Consider the following 17,382-nt stretch of genomic DNA (forward strand, 5'->3'; position numbering starts at 1 on the left):
TTCGAATCTCCAAACTGACGGGGGGTGGATGCAAGACCGCGTCATAACCACAGGCACGCGTCATCACCCCCCCTGTTAAGGGTGTTGTACAACCCTTATTATTATCAATTATACACTTAGGATAGACTACGAAACGTGAAAAAAGCATGTTAATGCACCTTTAACTACAACTTATAGGAATACAGTGTATATTTGACAGTTCAATGCTTACACTAGATAAAAAACAAATAATATGCAACACTTGTATATTCTGAAATGAACTACTTCCTTCTACCTCAAGCAGCACTGTACATGATGATAAGTATGCTTCACTGGCGTCTGAGCCTCTACAGAAAATAATGTACCTTTTGCCTTTGTTTGTTTGTATTATTTCTATTTTCTGGACCAATAAGTGTCCGAAATACAGCTAATGAGGATGATGATGAGAGACGAATTTTGTGTACCTAAATCTGAATTAAAAATAGGTTCTACCAAAGACAAGTTCAGAATCACAAAAAATATATGTTTATTGTTGCTCATTGTGCACAGTGTGTGACGTGGGCTTACACAATGTTTGAGAGGTTGAGGGTTGGCTCTGGTTCCTCGGGGTAAACCGGGGGAGGAGGCTCTCGAGACGACACACAACCCAGAGTCTTGCCAAGGGCTCGGCCAAACTTTGAGGCTGAGGATTTCTACAGTAACAAAGTAAAATACAGTAAACCTCTGACGAATCCGGAAAGGTCCCACTATCTTATGCATAATTTAGATTTTTACACTTGTAATAGAAACGGGTCCGTTGACTTGACAGTTCAAAGCTGCAGAACATGTCATGTCATAGTGACATTTCACAGAAACAAGAGTATAGTTAGAAGCTCAATAAAGTTTATTTTGCATAATAAGTTCCATTTAACTTGATAAATATTATGTATATGTATGTGTTTATAGAACAAGCAAAATCACCCTTAAATATAACATTTCAACACACAAATGCCAGCAGCTAAAGAACTGTTTCCCAGTTCATAAAATACCGCCCCCTGGTGGCCGCACTCACCCAGGACGAGTGCTCCTTCATCTGGTGCTGTCGACTGTGGGAGCTGCTGGTGTTGCCTTTCCAGAAACAGTTCTGACAGAGCTGGTAACCACGACAACGAAGACAGCGGTACCTGAACCCTGTCATCCCGTTACTACGGCAATAGGAGCATGACACCGGGTGGTACACTGAGGAGAGAGAGACTGTGCTAGTGACCATTTAATGTAACTATTTAGTATGTTCCATCCAACGCTCTCGTCAAAAGCACAGATGCAGAAAGCCTGTACCGTGCTCCACGTTGGTCATGCGGTGCATCAGTGGGAGCCACACCAGACACTGGGGAGGGTCCGACACGATGTCCAGAAACATGTTCAACATAACCCTCTTCTGCAAAAAACAGTGCAGTTTAGCATTAAACCAGTCAAAATAATCAAACGCATGGATTAGACAATGTACCTGTTGTGGGAAGCATGAGCGTGCTGAACTGTGGTTGTATCCAAACGAGGGCCCTTCATGGGCAGCTGTGGGCAGCTTCAGAACCTCCCTCAGAAAAACATCAAACTTTGGCAGCACCAGGACTCCATGGGAGTCAGAGACCTGAGAAAACACATCTGCACAGACAAAGTGATTACTGAGGAGAGTAACTACTACATTAGATAGCTTTTATTTTATTTCCAAATTCGATTCACAAACAAGGCTGCAACTTAGCACGCCGTCCAGTGGGGGTATGAAGTGACTTTTGACGTGACATCATGTTATCAGTAAAAAAGACTCCTCTTATTGTAGATAGAGATACTCACAGCGGAGTTTATCGACCAGTTTCCCTCCACAGAGCACAGAGAGCAGAGCCTTCACAGAGAGCACGGTGAGACGGCCTTCAGGATCACTGAGGACACGGGAAGGATTCAGTGGCTGCAGCTCAATACAACAGAAACACAGCACCAATAATCCAAAACTATAACAAAAGTGCGACATGAATCATAATGGAATAACCCACATACTTTAATACTGCTTATATTTCCACTAAATACATTGTATAAAAGCACACATACAATAGCAGCCTAAACCCCAGAGCCCATTATATTGCCGGTGCGTTTCTCTGCCGCGCGTGACCAGGCTGGACATAGCAAAGTGTCGCCCGGCGTCCGCACCTGTCGACGGTGGCCAGTATGAGCTGGACGAGCAGCGCAGCGCTCTCTCGGGGGTCGATGGTGTGAGTGGTGGGCAGACGTTTGCTGAGCTGGTTGAACAGAGACGAGACCAGGTTCTCCAGACGCGTGACCGAGATTCCGGCGTGCAGCTCCACCGCGTTCAGGCCGGCATCGCGCACCGCCTCGATCACGTGGTATATGTCGATCAGGTGCACTGGAAGAAGGAGATGGAATGAAGAAGCAAGTAGGTAGAACGTTAAATAAATAAATAAAATACAGCATTTCTAACCTTTGTTTTCTAGTTGACAAAACGTACAACTTTACTACGATTTGCCAAGTATTTTGAAATATACGAGTTACGTTTAATTGCAGGTAGTCACAATTTCAACATTTTAGGTCTTACAATTGCTGTGAGGGGAAAAAACACCACTTTTTAATGAATAGTCACAATCGCGACCGCACTAAAGTAACATCTCGTCTTTCATCTTGTTTTCGTGTCCGACACGTTGCTTTTCCTCAAGTTTGTGACCAGCTTTGTGAAAATTAACTTTATGAACGAGTGAATGTGACAAACGCAGCCAATGTTTACGTTTAGATGTATTTTCTGAAGCGTCGATTGAATTTAAACAACACAATTTTGCTTCTAAAATTGTCGGGATTGTTCTTTTTTTAGTTTTTTGGATTATATTGACATAAGCTCAACCTCCCTAGTTTTTATTAATAATGAATCAATGAAACCCTTTTGCAGTTTTGCAATTTCCAACACTTAAATTCTCATTCTTTATCAGTCTTTCACAAATGTTTTTACTGTTAATCCCCAAAAAGAGCATAGAAATCATAGTCATAAGTAAAACAAAAAAAATTAAGCAAAACCATCAAGATTTACTCAATAATCTGTTTCAGTGGACCATTTCCACATTGCAAAATTGCGTATAAAGTATTTAGAAGGACGAGTTGATGAATTCACGATGAATTAGAGGAGGATTTGGCAGATAGTGACGCTGTGTGAGACTCACAGTTGCAGCTCTTCTGCAGAAACCTCAGTTTGCATGCTGTTCGATACGTCGACAGGACGATGGCATCAAAGTCCTGCTCCCCTGGGACCAGAAAAACAATATGAACACTCAGAACCACCAGCCTCCACTCGAGCACACCTCGACGTCCCACAACACACTTCCTCCATGCGTCAAACACAGTGCAATTCACGTGACTCACTGAGTTCCAGCAGGATCTGTCGGCTCTGGACGCCCCGGTCTCTCGGCCCGCCCTCCTCCATCCTCACCATCCTGAAAACAACACAAACCATTCATTTTAAACTCCATTTCCATTAAAGCTGTGCTAAAATATCGATATATCATGATATATTAGGGGGTATGCCAAAATATATATATATATCATGATACATTAGGGGTATGCCAAAATATCATGATACATTAGGGGTGTGCCAAAATATCATGATACATTAGGGGTGTGCCAAAATATCAATATATCATGATACAGTAAGGCCAAAATATCAATATATCATGATACATTAGGGCTGTGCCAAAATATCATGATACATTAGGGGTATGCCAAAATATCATGATACATTAGGGTTGTGCCAATATATATATATATATATATATATATATATATATATATATCATGATACATTAGGGCTGTGCTAAAATATATATATATATATATATATATATATATCATGATACATTAGGGCTATGCCAAAATATCATGATACATTAGGGCTGTGCCAAAATTGCCAAAATATCAATATATCATGATACATTAGGGCCAAAATATCGATATATCATGATACATTAGGGCTGTGCCAAATATATATATATATATCATGATTTGTACAGCAGTCTCCACAATATCGATTCTGTATCACCAAATTCTTCTATATTTTGGCACACGCCTGTATAAAACATAAAATGCTTGAATCAAGGCACGGTCAGGGAAATAGGCCATTTGCATTTGACCCATCTTTTAAACTGTCCATGAATCTTTATCCTGTCGCTGGAGCATTTTTCCCACGATGTTCAGAGTTATCAAATATAAATAGATATTGAATTACCTGCAGCCGCCACTAATGCTATCCTCACATTTCTCTCATTTAAAAAGTGGCATAGTACTTACACAAACAGCACGCTACCAAGAATCAAAATATGCAATAAATACCCTGTGTGTCCATTAAAATCCCTCTCGACTCCTGTGGCAGAACAAACATTTAGGTCCAAAACTTGATAAATGATAAATAAACCCGCCGTCATAGTCCCTCATGCGCCTAAACCAACACGGTCCGTCCCTCAACACCGCCCCCCCGTCTCTTCAGTCGTGCCATTGACATTGTTGGCGTTATCCTTGGATCTGGACTGAGAGCGGCGCAGGTATCGCTCTATTGACGCGACACAAAAGCCGCGCACCAATTCTGCACCTCGTAACTTTAGCTTCAAACGCCGGCGCGCCTTTTTACGAGAACGCGTCGAGTTCAGGCCGCTCGAGCGTCACGGCGACAATACATTTCGCCCGCGGGATTAAGAACGTGTAGCGTATCCGTAACCTCACAAATCAGTCCGGGTGAACGATTGCGAGACGGGGTAAATGCTGTATAAAGTAAGAATGTAAACGTGTACCGTGTAACGACAGGGTAAGAAGGTGAAACACTCAGAGCTCACACGAACGCATTACAATAACTGCAGCCTTTGTGACGAGCTAATAATAGCCCTAAAAGCAACTAAAAGAAAATAATAAGGTGGAGTCAATTAGCGTCTCCACGGCAACAGTCAGACTGGTCTAAGACAGTGACTCTCAAATATTTGCGCGTTACACTTCACGCTTCACGCTCCACGCTCCACGCTCCACGCTCCACACTTTCACACTTTCACACTTTCACACTTCAACACTTCACACTTTCACACTTTCACACTTTCACACTTTTACACTTTCACACTTTCAACACTTCACACTTCACACTTCACTCTCCACTCTCCACACTCCACACTCCACACTCCACACTCCACACTTTCACACTTTCACACTTTCACACTTTCACACTTTCACACTTTCACACTTTCACACTTCAACACTTCACACTTCACACTTCACTCTCCACTCTCCACACTCCACACTCCACACTCCACACTTCACACTTTCACACTTTCACACTTTCACACTTTCACACTTTCACACTTTCACACTTTCACACTTCAACACTTCACACTTCACTCTCCACTCTCCACACTTCACACTTCACTCTCCACTCTCCACACTCCACACTCCACACTCCACACTTTCACACTACACACTCCACACTCCACACTCCACACTTCAACACTTCACACTTCACTCTCCACTCTCCACACTTCACACTTCACTCTCCACACTCCACACTCCACACTCCACACTCCACACTCCACACTTCACACTTTCACACTACACACTCCACACTCCACACTCCACACTTCAACACTTCACACTTCACACTTCACTCTCCACTCTCCACTCTCCACACTCCACACTCCACACTCCACACTTCACACTTCACTCTCCACACTTCACTCTCCACACTTCACTCTCCACACTTCACTCTCCACTCTCCACTCTCCACACTCCACTCTCCACACTCCACACTCCACACTTCACTCTCCACACTTCACTCTCCACACTTCACTCTCCACACTTCTCTCCCTAAACTCCTACACATTCCTCAGAGGATTTCAACACCTCACCAGGAAACAAAAGAGAGAGAAACCTCCTCCCTCTCTCTCCCCTCCTCTCTCCTTCCCTCTCCCTCCCCTCCTCTCTCCCCTCCTCTCTTCCCCTCCCTCTCTCCCTTCCTCTCTTCCTATCTTCCTACCTCTCTTCCCCTCTCCCTCCCTCCCCTCCCCTCCCCTCCCTCTCTCCCTCTCTCACAGTGGGCTGGTTGCATGAGGGAGCAGCTCTTCATGTCTTGTTGCAGCTGTTTCACTCCCTAAATCTCAGATTCAAGTTCAGTGAATCCACAGACACTGACAGCTGAATTGCAGATCACTATTTTCCATCTGTGTACGTCTCTCGTACACTTTGGGGGAGTGGAAGCAAAGAAACCATAACTTTATGCGAGAAAGCTGTAATTTTTTATACAAGCCCACTTTTCTGATAGTTTGGATGGCATAGTTTAAGTCCATTGTGCACTGCAACTCATAAAGAGCTGAATGAAACACTTTAGTTGTTAAAGGTGTACTGTGTAATCATGCCGTAGTAGAATATACTCACAAAGGATTCCCCACGAGTACAAAAATAATGTACGGTACACACCATAAATACTGAGGTAAGATATACCGGTAGTTCCAGCTGTCACTTATTGAACCATAAGTTGATAAAGTAATAAGGTGTGACAGGCAGAACGATACATGACAGCGAAGAAGAAACACGTTGGCTCAATAAACAACATATAAAGATATAAATATAATGGATCGGAGACGAGAAGGAGGCAGTTGCTGAAAGTGTTTGTGAGGCTCGTGTTGGCTTACAGCGGACCACACTGGAGGGTATAAATAACACTGAGCCTATACGTGTTACCAGCGCTTCCCAAAGTCACACAGTTAACTGCATTTAGCGCATAGACCGCCAGCCATGAAAACACTGTTATTTCCAGCCCGGCGTTGGAGAAACTGCATCCTGTCTCTATCTGTCTGTCTGTGTCCAACTGATATGAGCATATGCTTTGTCTATTTTTACTACAGGGCCTTTAAACCATTGGAGATGTAATTCACCTGCTGCAGTGTGTGTCTGGTTGACCACAGCGGGCCTAGAGTACATTCAACTTTCACTGATCCAATGTGTGTTTGAGGACGCCATGGAATGTCCTCATGGAATGTCCTCAGAGAGTTAACAAACTATGGTCAAAAATGAGACAGAATAACTCATCTGGTCAATTTATGAACACATTTCCCCCCCTCATATTGATCAATCACCATACTTTTGCGCAAACAGGACTAGGGGTGTCAAAAGTATTGGAAATCAGACACAAATCAATGCTTAAAACTAGTATCAAAACTAGATACTCCTTTGAAAAAGTATCAATACTAAAGAAAAAAGTTTGACCTTTCTTTAATAGTCTTAGCAAGCTTAAAGGTTGAATGACTTAATTTGAAAATTTATAAATTTGACAGACTTTGGACTAAATGGGACAATTCCATTGGGTTTTATGTGCCATGATTTTCTCTTCTTTTGCTTCATTATTTGCTGCTATCATATATCTGTTTTCTCTCTGGTCTTGTTTGTTTATATTATGTGGTGTTAAATTTAAACTAATTATGAAAAACTTAAATATTGAAAAAAAAAATGTAGATCTAGTCTAAGACCACAGAGGAACATAAAAAGTACTATTATTTTGTGTTCAACATTACATTCTATTGTGTAAAAGTGCCTTTTTTAAATCATCATTGTGGTGGAATTGGTATCGAGTATCGAACTATCCCTAGTATCAAAATTTAACCCTGACTCAATTTAGTAAGAGTAAGACCTCTGGTACATGTAAAGTAAGACATAATAAATACCTTTAGTCCCAAAGACAATCATTATTTTAACTTTAGCAGGAGCTTGCACGAGGGTCTTTCTTTTACACAATAAAACTACCGTAACTACTGACAACACTTCTAAGATCAGACTGTAAATAGTTCAGTAGTTAGTCGAAAAGACAGCCCTGAAATGGTTCATTTGTCACAGTACATCCCATTGTACTTGTCTTATCCAAAGAGGTCAGTAATGAGTCAAAGTGAACATTATTCCACTTCATGAATAATTGCTCCACATCAAATGCACAAATAGTCTTTTGATGTATGCACAATTTCTAAAAAATAATATCACATTTTCTACTATAAAAAACAGTGATTTATCTTTTCAAATCTGGATTAATTTGCACATTTTACATAAAGATTTCAGCTTTGAGAGAAGAAATCTGGACCGACAAACACAAAGGAGAATCTCATGCATTTTAGATCAGGTCTGTTCATCAATAATCGTGATTATTCAGTCACAATATAATCGTAACAACTGAATAAAGTATAAATAATAATCGTGTGAATCGTAGTCGGCAACAATGAATACTTTCAGTTTATTCTTCATGACCAAAATATTAAAATTACACGTAAAGTACTTTACAGTTTATTCAGAATGCTAGACTTTCAAGGCCAATGGCGATTTATTTGATCTTTTATAGCAGATTAGTTATTTTGAGGCTGATACTTAGGTCGTTTTCCCCAAATTACACCACATGAAATGACTATAAACCCACTGCGACCCACGGTATCTTTTTTATCTTTTTACTGCACGTGTTTGTTTATTTGACACGGTGTTTCATTGCCGTCGATATTTGCGTCTGAACCCTCCATACACGACGGGCGTACAGTGGGAGGCGGGCGCTGGCGTGTGCGGTCGTACCTCTCCGTGTCAGGGGGTCACGCGGGCAGGAGGGGGCCTCGGCGGGCGGCTAAAAGACGGGGGCAAAGGAAAGAAAGAGGTAATTAGACAAACGGAGAAAAGGTCTACAGGGACTGCGCTAATAAGGACAATAAACAGCACTAAAGGAGGGCTGTATTTTACATCTCTGTTCACTGGCCTGACGTGTGCCTTTGTGCCGGACCCTCTGGGGTTTTTAATTAGAAAAACACACTTACAAACACTTAAACTTACAAAACACACGCAGAATATAATCAGAGAAGGACATAATAAGTATAAAGGGACGATTTGTAAAGCACAGGTGGCATAAAAGGGACTAAACTAATGAACTATGATATCTTCTGAATGGGAAAAAGTGTTCAAAATGTTGCATAAAACAGGAAGTTGAAACCCATGGATACAACGTGACTTTCCGATCTTCGAAAAGGACAGAAAGTGGCTGGTACGTGCTCGGGACTCTTAATGAGATAAGATTGAATGAATGTTGCTTGAGTTAAACGCACGATCAGACGAGAGGCACGTGGACGAGGGCTTCAAGTGAATACGTTACAAACTGCTTTTGATCGGTCAGTACCAGGGATGTCACGATATTAGGTTAATCAATGGTCGTGATTATTCAGGTCACAATAATCGTGAGAACCGAAAAATAATAATTATGACAGTTTTAGAAGTAATATTAAAGGTGGAATGGACGATTTTTTTCAGCAAATGTTTTATCATATTTCCTCGTGGAGTGGATAAATCATTTGTCCTGCCACGTTTCAATCATAAAACGCACCTATCGCTCACCTGCAGCCGCGTGCGGTTCGTCCCCACGTTTCCGCGTGCCTAAGCGCATGGATCTATCATAATATAGTTCCCTCAGTGTACGGGGCAAAATGAAGACGGAGAAAGACAGTTCGAGCTGACGCAGAAGTGGACAGAAATCTATGGGAGACGAGAGCGCGACGGATCGCATCGCGTCTCTCGTCTCCCGTAGATTTCCGTCTTTTATGAGTCAACTCGAACAGTCTATATCCGTCTTCATTTTGTCCCGTACACTGAGGGAACTATATTATGATAGATCAATGCGCGTAGACACGCGGAACCGTGCTGCTCTCGGGGGACGAGCCACACGCGGCTGCAGATGAGCGGTAGGTGCGTTTTATGATTGATACGTGGCAGGAATAATCGGCAGTCCACGCCACGAGGAAATAAGACTAAAATTTGGGCCAAAAAAATCGTCCATTCCACCTCTAATCTGGCTGTTTTGGTCAAATTTTACTTTATTTTGTCTTTCCGAAAGGTATATTTTGTAAAGCTGGTCACAAACTTGAGGTAAAGTAACATGTCAGACCACGGGAAGGAAAGAAAATAAAAGATTTCACTGTTTGGTCTCGATAATCGCGAATAATCGTTAAATTGTGATGTATTTTCCTACAATAATCAAAACAGTAAAATTTGATATCGTGACATCCCGAGTCAGTATGAATTTATTATTTAATTTCTAATGTCACGTTTGCACAAATACAAGGGAAATTACTTCTCACATACAGTATACCCGGATTATCGCGACGATAGTGACTAAAATAACACAGATTTCTCCAAGCTATTTAATCAAATAATCCAAGAACACCAACTGAGTGCCAATCGACAGAAGCTTGAAAGATGTTAGCAAAACATCATCTCAGAAGCTCAAATGCGGCGGGTGGAGTGAGGACGCGGGGGGGGGTCCCATTACAGACCACCCAAACCCGGAGCTACCGCACACATCAGCAGCTCCTGTAGTTACGGCACGGTTACCACATTCAGGCCTCCTTATATTTGCCCTGGTCTTCAAGATACTACTCTATCAAAAAAAACATTAAAAGGATAGAGATGTCATTTTAGGGGCGAATAATTTGAGAAAAACGTCACAATATTATTCACGATTGCTGACCAAAACAACAGAGAAATGAAACCCTTATTTCGCTTCCATTTGCTCGTCTAGCTGATCCGTTCCTCACCATCTTTATGAAATCCAACTTTACGACGGTACTGGCCTGGTTTTACGTCTCTGGAGTTTAGACTGAACAGAAACGACTCTTTGTTACTGCACCATTCTCAGGATTATCACTGTCTTGACATGACTTTGACATAATTAAATGCATAACAGACAAGTTTAAGGTCATATGTCGTGGAACATTCCAGTCAATAACCTCACAGCTGGTGGCACACTCCGCGCCAGAAAAGTGCACCTTTATACTGGACAACACAATCAATCATCTCTCCATATGTACATCAATCATCACCACTTCGTTATTCGCTCTTCATTAAAGAAATAAAATTGGCCCGTAAGCTTTATTAGACGGCACAGTGTGATTCAGGAAATGGTGCTGACGTTTGGGGAAAGACAGTTCACACAACAATCAGTCTCACAATGCAATCCTCGCCCATTTTGTAAAGTTATTGGCTACTATTAACTACGAAACCCACAAAAGAGCTGTCGTTTCAGATGCTCGCTGTTTTGTACCTGTGTTTAAGTGTGTCATTTCTCGTGCTTGTGTTTCGGGCGGATCGTTTTTTACGGACGCTTGCCTTCTTATGCATCTGACCCGCAGCGTGTTTTATGATGAACAAATACTAGGTGTTACTCAACAGGCTGTTTACTGTCCCGTTTAGTCCGCGGACAGTTGAGGCACGCTGCAGCTGCTCTCCATTCTCACAGAGACTCTGACAGTACCAGTCTGTGTCCATGGCTGATCATTGCTGTAACTGTAGACCCCCAAATACCTGGGCAGTGCACTATTTATCCTCCAAACGACCCTCGACTGTTGCGCACGCAGGCAGGAGAAGACAAATCCTGCACAAATTAGGTTTGAGGAGCTATCCAGGATATTAAAAACAGAGAGGAGTAATAATAAATGGCTATATTGTTTTAATTAAAGCTCTCACAAACCCTTTAACACATCATTAATATACACACGTGTTTATTTTAAGGCACATGCATGGCTTTAAAACAGCTTTTCCAGACAGCAACTGCAGCTGGGGTGGACCACCCAAGCGCAGCCAATCAGAGCACTTCTTTTGGCTCTTACTTCCTGGTTTAAAAGTACTATTCTAAAAAACCTTATTATTAGCTGCAGACAGTGTACAGTGGTCTCCTTTTATCACAAAGAGCTGCTTTCACTCTCTGGGGAAAACACAAAAATCACTCATTTACATCGCAAAAGTCAGGTACACATCTGTTACCACCGAGCGCTGTCATGGATGAACTTCTCCAGTCTGGGACCAATAATGGCTCTCTTATTTTAACGGGAAAATACGATGCATTATTTCTGTTGTTATTGGCCTTTAAACATGCTCTTGAGTAGCTTTTTTATTTTATTAGGCCCGAGCGCCACAAGCTGGCGAGAGGCCTATTAATCTCGTAAGGCCGTGCGAAGCACGGCTGCGAAAGTGCGCACGTAGTGCGCACGAAATCGAGCGCGAAGCGCTCGCCCACTTCCAAACACTCACTAACGCACTCCTCCACTCATGCACGCCCCGTGCATACTAATTAGTTGTAGGAAAATGGAACATTACCGTTGTAAACGGGCGAAGCCCGTGCAAAAGTTCGCACTAAACGAGCACTTTACATTGGGATGACGACCGCGAAGCGGTCGTCATCCCCATATAAAGCACTCATTTGCGCTAAGTAGCTCACGAATACGTTCCCCATCTCTTGCATGTTCCGTGCATATAAGCATGTAATGCAAAAATTGAACATTATTACTGTATAGAGGGCCAAAAACACAAAGTGGGCGGAGCCCACTCAAAATTATCGAAAGTACCCGTCAGTGACCAGGGACCCACACCATGAGGTAGGAAAGCGCGAGCGCTTTCCGAAAATGTATAGTTTATGATATTTGAAAAATGGGAAACATTGTTTTCGCATCGGAATATTATTCTTTCTTTCTTTCTTTCTTCTTCTTCTTCTTCTTCTCGGGACCAACCCCCCTATTTTTCACCCAGTGAACATTGACGAAAAGTCACAAAAATTTGCACACCTCTAAAAATCGTGCCTCTCTACATTCTGGCTATTTCCCTTTTCTAAAATAAAAAAAAATTGGCGCGTCAGCGCCCCCAAATGTACCAAAAATGCATTGAGAGATGGGAAATGACCCAAAAAAAATCTGATCGTAGAATCATGAAATTTGGCGCAGAGGTAGATGGTGACAAGAGAAGTAAAAAATATTATTACGGCAACGCCGTCCCCCGAACCAAATGTCGGCCATATTGCTTCAAAAATGGCTAAACATGACTTCGGAGTTTTTCCAAACGTCGTACTTTTACGAACTCCTCCCAGGGCGTTGGCCCTAAAAAGCTGAAATTTGGTGAAAATGCTACTGAGGAGTGGGACATCAAAAGTTATCCAAATTACATTGATACCTCTCACGGTCTCTGTGCGGCGAAGCCGCAAACTGTAACTAAAATTTCAGAAATCTCCCATATTTAAAATTTCTGCCGTTTGCGCAGATAAAGTCCGAATTGCGTCAAATTAGAATCAGTTGTTAAACTCTTTGCCCTAAACCTACTTGAAGTGAAATAAATTCATTTGGCGCCACAGCGCCCCCTACAGATTTTATATGGAGGTTAAATGTTTAGTTTTGCGAAATTATATGAAATTTGACACACAACTCAATTTTAGCATCCCCATCAAAAAAGTCAATGAGACCCATGTCATAATTGTTATGGCGTTGCCGTAACGATGACCGAAACCTCCCATGTTATTCCAATGGGGCCAGAACATGTTTACACTTTAGACTTTCACAAACTCCTCCCAGGGCGTCAGCCCTATTAACCTGAAATTTGGTGAGACTCATCTTCAGGACCATCAAAAGTTATCCACATTTTCATTCAAAGAGTCACGGTGTCTGTGCGGCAAAGCCGCACATTTTGCCAAGAATTCAAAATAAAATTGCTTTTTGATGGTAAAACAAAGGGGAGAACATTTGACAGCGTCACAGATTCAGCAGTAGGCGTGATAAAAGGACAATTGGGGCGCGTTAGCGCCCCCTCCTCTTGCGGCGTGGCGGCGGTGTGGCGGCGGCGTGGCGAGGGCCGATCATTGCCGCTTGCGGCTATATTTTCATATTGCCTTTGTACTGCACTTTGGGCCATTGTGGTGTTTTGTGCCTTATAGATAAAACTTACTTAATTGCCTTTTGTTTGGCATCTCATGTTTTAGAACTAAAGAAAATATTTATAACAAACTACATTTTTAGTTTTCTATCCAGATTCCTCAAACCAGCATGAATGAATGAAGTGCTACTCCAGATATGTTTTTGATGCATGAACAATCTTATAATATGTGTCCTTTAAAACATAGACTTATGTAAACATGCATACTTTACTTTTAGCAGGTTGGACTGAAAGTTAAAACTCTCAGATCTCCCCTGCCTCCTGACCTTTGACCTCTGTGTCTATGGCGACGACCACAACCTGCCACGTTTGACCTCAGGGCAGGTAAAAACAGAAGTCACAAATCTCTGGTTACACATCACTCGTCCAGTTCCAAAGTGTCACCAAAGTTAAAAAAGACTTTCTAAACAAATACACAATGTTTTTGACTGACCATGATCTTGGTTAACTGAGAGTAGGGCTCTGGTCAAAACTTCCTCTTACCACACTACAACTTTCTCTTACCACACTACAGCGCCACCTGAGGTGTGCCAAAAAAGATTTCCACAGGAAAGAACTAGGAAACAATGCATTTATTTGTAAAAAGGCGGAATACTATCGACCGCTTCATCGACTGTTCATCGACGGCCTAAAGGCCCCAACTAAGAGCATTTTGACTTTTATAGTACAAACTACAACAAAAATAGTCAGATAGGAATGAGGAAATGTTGAAGCATAATAGAAGACAAGAGGGACATCATATCATGTTGTGTATGTGTATATTCCCCACTAAAAACCTTGTTCTACTATTTTATGTAAACACAACGATATGGGCTTTAAATAAGGGCAACGTATGAGAAGCTTTTACACAGATCTAACCGTCCCCATCGAAAGCAACATTATGTTCACTCTTTTCAGGCCGGGACCCCCCAAAACAACTGTGCAACTGACCCTGGACCCCCACTGCTAAATGACCATCAGCTGCAAAACATTTAAAATCAGGTTTAAATCGTGTTTATCTGGGTGGCTTATTAAGTAATATGAATACATTTCACTAAAATAGACAAAAAGTACATTGAATACTGTGTCATAATTATAAAAATCGACATCTTCCAAGACTATTGAGACTCGAGTATCAAAATGGAGTGCTTTAGTACCCTGACAACACTTTAGTTAATTCTAAAAAAGACCAGATCAAAGTACAAGAGACACAGGAAACGCGATGGTGAAAGAGCAAAAGCCACAGCTCCGGAAGTCGACAAGAGGAAATACACTCTATCATGTCGCGGTGCTGAAGCGTGACGGGTTTGACTGACGTTTGGCACTCAAGCCGGCCAACCATCCACATGTCGGTGGTCGTGAGAACAAACCAAATCACAAAAAAAAAGGATTTAGGTTCAGCGGAGGTCGTGAATGAGTAACAGCGGGGTTTTAATAAATGTGGCTCCTGTGGAATCAAATGAAGCTGCGAGAGGAATGAGTCGTCTCCTAATCATAGGTTACTCACTCACCACCGCCGCAATGATCCCACCCACTGCCCCTGACACGCAGCAAATAAAAAAGAGCTCACGTTGGAGACAAAGGCAGCGAACGAAAGCAGAGAAATTACTAATTATTAAGCGCGTGTTTGCAGAAGATTCACGAACGAGTGTTCTTTTCATGACAGAGATTTTGACTGATGTATTTGACGAACTGTTATTTATGATGCCGTCAGTGCTTCCGTGCATGAAATGTTTAAATCCACATTTGACACACGTGTTTAAGGTCAAGGTTTAGGAACATGACAAGTGTGTTTGAGTGAAAAATGATCAGAATAACTATTACTTTCTACTTTATCAAATCCAAAGCCTAAAACGTGGCTTGTTCAGTGCATTCAAACTGGTCAGTAACAAACCCTGTCCAATGCCACTTTTCTCCTCTTTGTATTACAAATGTTATTCTAGCAACAGAATGTCATTAGGTAAAAGCGTGCAGCCAGTTGAGTTTGTTTAGTGTGAGTGTGTTTTGATGAGCCTCCACACCTTTAATAAGGCACGGAACATTAATATTAGGTCTGTATCTCATCAAAATGTGTGTCCTATAGGTTATTAGAGCATAATTCTTCCAATTTTACAGAAAAAAGTTCTATTTTTTGTTGTTTGGGCCAATTTAGCCGAAAGTCTGAGGGCCACATTTAGCCCCCGGACCATAGTTTGGACACCCCTGACTTGACTTATTTTTTATTTATTACTGCTGTTTAGGCCAGGTGTTTTTCTTTAATCCAGACACAACTTTACAGACAAAATAGAATAGAAAAGATGTTTATAAAGTGATGATCTGAGGCAGTGCTTCTGACTGTGCTACGTGTATTTGGTTACTTTAAAGTACATTTCGCCCACAGTTTTGTCCTCGTGGTTTGCATCTTGTACAGACATTGAGCAGTCCTATTGTAGAAGTCCACAATTAAACTTAAAATGATGGTTTATTTTCCCCCAAATCACACAATGAATGAGTCTTACTACTGACAACTGGCCCACGATCCCCACAAACGCACTGGCCCACTCAGAGCAGAGGTTATGATTTGAAAAGTGGGCATGCCTTCAGAGCGCGTCATGGGTTTAAATGGAGCCATCTACAGCACGCCAAACTTACACTCGACTATAGACATTCTTCTGCCGTTAAGATAAACTCCGAGCTCGTGGCGTGTGTTTGAAGTGTGTTTGAGCTGAAGCTTTGTGTGAGTGTAACTTTTGGGGAAACGGGCTCCTGAGCGCGGCCATGTTGCAGAAGAGTTCGACTCCCCGTTCGTTCACCTTGTTCCATCGAATCAACCGCGCGTTCTCATTTCACCTGAAACATGTCGCAGACGTGTTCGTGACTGCTGCTGGCTCGTGTGGCTCGTGTGGCGTGTGTGGCGGGCTCCGTAAGAGGCCACACGACTCGGGCTTTTACTCACCGGGAGGACTATTTTCGGCAGGTATTCGTCGCCAAATGACATGGAACACTTCAGCGCAAATCTCCGCTTCCTCTCTCTTGTGTCCTTCCCTTGTGTCTTCTCTCTTGTGTCCTTCCCTTGTGTCCTTCCCTTGGCGTCCTTCTCTCCGGTTCAAACTTCCCGTTATGAAGTTTATTTCCGCGCAGAGTCACGTTTCCCAGCCTCCATAGCCGCCCCGCTCGTGTGTAGTGACCGGGAGCCGACTCGACGCCGTGTGGGCTACTATTTTTGAAAGAAAGTCACTCCTCTGTGCGCTCGTGCGTCCGCCCACCGCGCGCCCCTTTTGACAGCGACACAAAACATACAAACCCCGCTTATTAGCCCGCTCCATGGATGTGACCGGGAGTAACGTAACCAGGAGTAACCGGGAGTAACAGAGTAACCAGGAGTAACAGAGTAACCAAGGAATAACCGGGAGTAACAGAATAACCAGGAGTAACCGGGAGTAACAGAGTAACCAGGAGTAACAGAGTAACCAGGAGTAACAGAGTAACCAGCAGTAACTGGGAGTAACAGAGTAACCAGGAGTAAACTGCAGTAACAGAGTAATCAGCTGTAACAGAGTAACCAACAGTAACTGGGAGTAACAGAGTAACCGACAGTAACAGAGTAACAAGTGGTAACAGAGTAACCGACAGTAACAGAGTAACAAGTGGTAACTAACAGAGTAACTGGGAGTAACGGAG

At 42.4% G+C, this 17,382-nt stretch overlaps 1 protein-coding gene across 5 annotated transcripts in view; it reads right to left on the minus strand.

The window, feature by feature from the left end:
- The window catches only part of LOC140359218 (dystrobrevin beta-like), a 31,708-nt gene extending 14,747 nt beyond the window's left edge, over window positions 1-16,961 (minus strand). For 2 of the 5 annotated variants that reach the window (XM_072444101.1, XM_072444093.1), the window contains exons 1-10: window positions 16,658-16,957; window positions 8,584-8,632; window positions 3,376-3,446; window positions 3,177-3,257; window positions 2,161-2,374; window positions 1,810-1,895; window positions 1,466-1,620; window positions 1,297-1,396; window positions 1,031-1,197; window positions 547-671 (exon numbers count right to left, since the gene is read on the minus strand). In XM_072444101.1, the coding sequence (XP_072300202.1) occupies window positions 547-671; window positions 1,031-1,197; window positions 1,297-1,396; window positions 1,466-1,620; window positions 1,810-1,895; window positions 2,161-2,374; window positions 3,177-3,257; window positions 3,376-3,445 (998 nt within the window). In that variant the 5' untranslated portion in view covers window position 3,446; window positions 8,584-8,632; window positions 16,658-16,957. Of the gene's footprint in view, window positions 1-546; window positions 672-1,030; window positions 1,198-1,296; window positions 1,397-1,465; window positions 1,621-1,809; window positions 1,896-2,160; window positions 2,375-3,176; window positions 3,258-3,375; window positions 3,447-8,583; window positions 8,633-16,657 lie in introns of all 5 variants that reach the window. The other 3 variants (XR_011926844.1, XR_011926847.1, XR_011926846.1) reach the window with 3 other exon arrangements.
- Window positions 16,962-17,382: the final 421 nt, after the last annotated feature.

This window comes from Eucyclogobius newberryi, unplaced genomic scaffold (genome assembly GCF_026437365.1).
Source record: "Eucyclogobius newberryi isolate DKJ021-1_F unplaced genomic scaffold, fEucNew1.0.hap1 SCAF_1, whole genome shotgun sequence".
Classification (NCBI taxonomy): Eukaryota; Metazoa; Chordata; class Actinopteri; order Gobiiformes; family Gobiidae; genus Eucyclogobius; species Eucyclogobius newberryi.